The sequence below is a fragment of the Quercus lobata genome, chromosome 3 (assembly GCF_001633185.2).
Source record: "Quercus lobata isolate SW786 chromosome 3, ValleyOak3.0 Primary Assembly, whole genome shotgun sequence".
In the NCBI taxonomy this organism is placed as follows: domain Eukaryota; kingdom Viridiplantae; phylum Streptophyta; class Magnoliopsida; order Fagales; family Fagaceae; genus Quercus; species Quercus lobata.
The window spans coordinates 68,180,660-68,186,248 of record NC_044906.1 but is presented as its reverse complement, the minus strand read 5'-3'; the positions used below and the strand labels follow the sequence as shown (position 1 = coordinate 68,186,248).

The 5,589-nt window shown below is 47.1% G+C and overlaps 1 protein-coding gene across 1 annotated transcript; it reads right to left on the bottom strand.

Moving 5' to 3' along the window:
- Positions 1-1,155: 1,155 nt before the first annotated feature.
- On the bottom strand, positions 1,156-1,629 carry LOC115981325 (14.7 kDa ribonuclease H-like protein). Its single transcript, XM_031103478.1, has one exon. The coding sequence runs from the start codon at positions 1,627-1,629 to the stop codon at positions 1,156-1,158; it is 474 nt and encodes a 157-aa protein (XP_030959338.1).
- Positions 1,630-5,589: the final 3,960 nt, after the last annotated feature.

Sequence of the window (5,589 nt, the reverse complement as noted above, 5' to 3'; positions counted from 1 at the left end):
CCAGGAAGGGTTTTTAGCATTGTCGAGAATCTTTCTCATCACGAGGTCACCTGGACTTAAAGGTCGCAGCCTTACATTAACGTCATATCCCTACTTTAGCTTTTGGTGATAGCAGGCCATGTGGATCATCTCCCTTTCCCTTTTTTCCTCGGCCAAATCTAGACTTCTCCCCAATAACTCGTCATTATTATCTGGGGTGAAGGCGTTAGACTTCAAGGTGGGGAAGCTATTCTCGATTGGGAGTACGGCCTCGGCTCCATAAGTCATTGAAAAGGGAGTTTCACTCGTTAACCGCCGCGGCGTCGTCCGATAGGTCCATAAAACATATGGGAGCTCTTCCACCCATCTCCCCTTTGCCTCATCCAACCTCTTTTTCAGCCCACTCACAATGACTTTGTTCACGGCCTCGGCCTGTCCATTTCCCAGAGGGTAGGCAGGAGTGGAATACCGGTTAATGATCCCAAACTCGCAACAGTACTCCCTGAAGTTCTTACTATCAAATTGGAGACCGTTGTCCAAGATGAGTGTGTGCGGAGTTCTGAAGCGTGTAATAATGATTTTCCAAATGAATTTCTTGGCATCCACGTCCCTGATATTGGCCAAAGGCTCAGCCTCCACCCATTTGGTGAAATAATCAGTTCCGACTATTATGTATCGCTTATTCCTTGCATCATTGGGGAAAGGACCGACAATATCAAGACCCCACTGAGCAAACGGCCAAGGGCTGGAGAGAGGGTTAAGGACTCCTCCAGGTAGGTGGATATTTGGGGCGAATCTATGGCACTGATCACACTTCTTTGCATATTCTTGGGCCTCTCTTTGCATGTTCGGCCACCAGTATCCTTGGGTAAGTGCCCTGTGCGCCAGCGATCTCCCTCCGGTGTGACTTCCACAAATCCCCTCATGTAACTCTTCAAGCAAGGACTCAGATTCTTCTGGGTGTATACATAATAGGTACGGCCCAGAATAGGAGCGCCGGTATAGTTTGTGGTCTCCCGATAACCAGAACCGAGGAGCATTCCTCCGTATCTTCTCGGTTTCCAGTTTTCCTTCTGGTAATGTATTGTCCTTGAGGAAGTTCACTATAGGATCCATCCAACTAGGACTCTTTCTAACCTGATGGACCTGAGCTTTCTTTCCTCTAATGGAACTTGCCTAGCATAAATCTTCAACAAGGATCGTCCTGGGCAGGTCATGTGCAGGGGATGTGGCTAGAGTGGCTAGGGAATCCGCATGTGTGTTCTCACTTCTCGGAACATGCGTTAGGTTAAAGGATTCAAAGTCTGACTGTAGGCGTTTGACCCGGCCGAGATATTCCTGCATTCCAGCATCCCTAGCTTCTAACTCACCCATCACTTGGCCAACGACCAATTTGGAGTTCGAGAACGCTTCCATTGCCCTTCCACCCAATTTTTGAACCATCATCATCCCTTGAAGTAAGGCTTCGTACTCAGCCTCGTTGTTCGTAGCTGAGAACTCGAATCTTAGCGATTTCTCAATGGTAATGCCTTCAGGCGATATTAAAACTAGCCCAATTCCAGATCCTCTTTGGTTGGCCGCACCATCCACGTAGACTTTCCAGCGCAAGGTCTCCCGTGTTGATATTGTGCCAACTGATTTTCCATCCATGTCTTTCTTCTCGATTATTGTTTCTATAGAGGGTTCAGTGAATTCTGCGACTAAATCCGCGAGGACTTGACCCTTGATAGAAAACCTGGGCATGTATTTAATGTCAAAAGCACCCAACAGTGCACTCCACATAGCGATCCTTCCTGTGTAATCGACGCTTCGGAGCACCGATCAAAGAGGAAGCTGTGTTAAAACAATAACCGTATGTGCCTGAAAGTAATGAGGGAGCTTCCGTGTGGTGTGCACTACCGCCAGAATTGCTTTCTCCAATGGTAAGTATCACACTTCGGCCTCATGTAATGATTTACTCACGTAGTACACTGGTTGTTGTACCCCGTTGTCGTCCCGTATCAGTACCAGGCTTACAGCATGAGGGGCTACGGCTATGTATGCATACAGTACCTCGTCTGCCTCAGGGCTAGACATGATGGGTGGTCGCAACAAGTATTCCTTAAGTTGCTGGAAGGCCCGGACACAATCCTCCGACCACTCAAACCCTTTCCATTTATTTATCAAGAAGTAGAAGGGTCGACATCGGTCTGCAGATCGTGATATGAACCGGTTTAATGCTGCGATCATGCCAATAAGTTTCTGTACTTCTTTCGAATTCCGAGGAGCCTGTAGGCTATTAATCGCTTTGATTTGATCTGGGCTTACCTCTATCCCTCTATGGGTTACCATATAGCTTAGGAATTTCCCAGACTCGACCCCGAATGAACATTTGGAAGCATTGAGTCGCAACTTGTGCTCCCTTAAGATGTCAAAGATGATCTCTAGGTCCTTTACGTGCTCGGACACTATTTTACTTTTTACGACCATATCGTCTATGTAGACTTCAATAATTTTGTCCAACTGTGGTTCGAACATTCTGATCATCATTCTTTGGTAAGTTGACCCTGCATTCTTCAGTCCGAAGGGCATTACCTTATAGTGATAGTTCCCGACGGGTGTCATGAACGCCGTCTTCTCCTGATCCTTTAATGCAAGGGGTATCTGATGATAGCCCTGGAAGGCGTCCAGGAAGCTTATTCGAGGGTGGCCTATAGTTGCATCCACCAGTCGGTCAATTCAAGGTAAAGAGAATGGGTCTTTTAGGCATGCCTTATTCAAGTCTGTGAAGTCCACGCAGACTCGCCACTTTCCCGTTTTCTTTCTAACCACCACCGTATTTGCCAGCCATTCAGGGTAAAAAACTTCTTTAATGGCTCCGGGCTTTTTGAGCTTTGTCACTTCGTCTCTAACAGCACTGGCATGTTCCTTCAAGGGACGTTAGAATGGTTGCTTCTTTGGAATGGAAGATGGGTTAACATTCAAGTGGTGACAAATAAGGCTAGGGTCAACCCCCGGGGCGTCGTAAGTGTCCCACGTAAAAACATCGACATTTCTTCTCAGAAATCCGACCAGTTCCTCTTTTTCTTGAAGAGGCAACTCGGAGCCGACCTGGAAAAATCTCTCCAGGTCATTGTCAACGATAAACTTTTCTAAACCTTCACACCTCATCTCCTCGGCTGACTCATCGACTTGCCCTGCCGAGGTGGCTGGTTGCTATAAGTTCTCAGAGGCCGAGGACTCTGCATGGGACCTATGTGAGATGGCGGCCACCATACATTGCCTGGCCATGGCCTGATCTCCACGAATCTGCTCTAGAAGGGTATTTTACCTTTTGGTGAAGTGTGGAGGATACAGCTTCTAGGGCATGGATCCATGGCCTGGCTACTATCGCTGTGTAGGGCGAGTAGGCATCGACCACGATAAAGTTCACCTCTACCACCTTTGACCCAGTCTGTATGGGTAGTCTGATCTGCCCTTTTGGCGTAACAGTCTTCCCTTCGAAACTGATAAGGGGAGAGTCATAAGCCGTCAAATCCTCTGGCCTCAGGTTCAGCCCCTTGTATAGATCAGGGTATATTACCTCTACTGCGCTACCCGGGTCTACCAGAACCCTTCTCACATCGAAGCCTCCGATTCTCAGCGTAACCACTAAGGCATCGTCGTGAGGTTGGATAGTTCCCCTTTTATCCTCGTCCGAGAATCATAATACTAACGAGCTTCCCTTTTTAGGCCTTTTAAATTCTCTTCCCCTGTCCTTGGCAGAGAGCCGAGCCACAGACAGCACCCTGGAAGGAAATGACCCAGTTCTCCTTGGAGCGGCGAGGATGACATGAATCGTTCCTGTGGGGGGTCTTAAGGATACATCTTTTCGAGGCTCTTGCATTGCCTGGCCCGGATGACTGCTCGAGGGGTGTAAAAGGTGACATAACTTTCTTTCTCAGACCAACTGATTTAGGTGATTCTATAGATTCCTGCAATCCTCAGTGGTATGTCCATGGTCCTGATGATAGTGGCAATACAGGTTCTGGTTACGTTTTGAAGGGTCTCCAGCCATCTTTCCCGGCCATCTGAAGAAGGATTCGTTCCTCACTTTCTCCAGCACTTGTTGTACTGGCTCTCTGAACACGGCATTCACCGTTTGCGAGTTACTTTATCCAGCCTGTCTCGAAAAATCTCTCCTCAGCTGGTTATAGTTATATCGTTCCGACCTGAAATCATTCGCTTTGGGGGGAATGATCTTCTCCTTTCCCTTTCCTTGTAGCTGATCTTCTTCCACTCTTTTGTACTTATCAATCCTATCCATCAACTGATGAACGTTGGTAACTGGTTTGCCAGTGAGAGATTTCCTTAAGCCATGCTCGGTGGGGAAACCGCTTTTGAATGTGCTGTAGCGACTTTATCATGGTTCTCATCCAACTCGTTATACATCTCCCAATATCTATCCGAATACGCCTTCAGGGTCTCTCCCTCGTGCATGGATAAGGACAACAACGAACTTAGGGGTCGAGGGACTCTGCTATTTGTAATAAAGCGAGAGCAGAAAGCCTGAGTGAATTGCTTATATGAGCTTATGGAATTTATCTCCAAGCTGTTGAACCATCTCATCGCCATTGGTCCTAAGCTGGATTAAAAGACTTTGCACATTAGGGCTTCATTTTGCGAGTAGATAGCCATTTTTTAGTTAAACTGACTCACGTGCTCTACCGGGTCTGCTCGACCGTTATAGATGGCGAACGCCGGTTGATTAAAGCGTCGAGGCAACTTAGCCCCTTCAATTCTGTACATGAAGGGTGATCTTGAAATCTGGTCTAGTGCCCTATTCATAGCATCGTTTCTCAAACCCTTGCTGGATGGGCTCTCATACTTTCGTACAGGGCGAGACTCCTTCTTGTAAGAAAAAGTTTCACTTGGGGGTGTTCTCGATCTCCGTCGATAATTCACGTCATCCTCGTTAGAGGACGCATTTGAGCTAAAGGGAGATCGCTTTCGCTGCGCACGTCGCAACTTCCTTTTCAGGTCATCTATCTCTCGCTGCATGGTCTGATGACTGTTTCGCCTTTCGGATACGTGACTACCTATCTGGGTATGACTTTGGCTCGTCTGGGTAGTATGTACGTTTCCCTCACGATTTCTTCTGCTGCTTGGGTTGGCAGGATTATTTTGCCGTTGGGACTCAATGGGTTCTGTCTGTTGAGGGTTAGCCTGATGAGGATTCTCTTGGTGTTGACCTAGTTCTGCCATGCTCGTCCGTTGTGCTTACTGATATTTTAGTTCTTCCCACAGACGGCGCCAATTGTAGGAACACAATTTTAATGGACCCGATCCTTGTAGGTCAAATCTTGGCCCAAAAGGTCCCACGCAATGCATTTTTGTAGAGTATGGGCTGAAAAACTTGGTTTCAGTTAGCTTAAACGGTTTATTGCATGGGCTTAAGGGATACGGGTACAAGAACAAAAAGAGGTAGCAGTGAAGAGAGGCCCCTCTTAAATGATCAGGTCTCAAACTTGATTAATAGCACAGATTCATACAAATAAAAGTTCTCTACAGTGTTCTCTCCTCACTTTTTCTCTCCTTTCTCATCCTCCTCTCTTGGGGGACCTTTACATATTATATAGACTCTCTCCTATC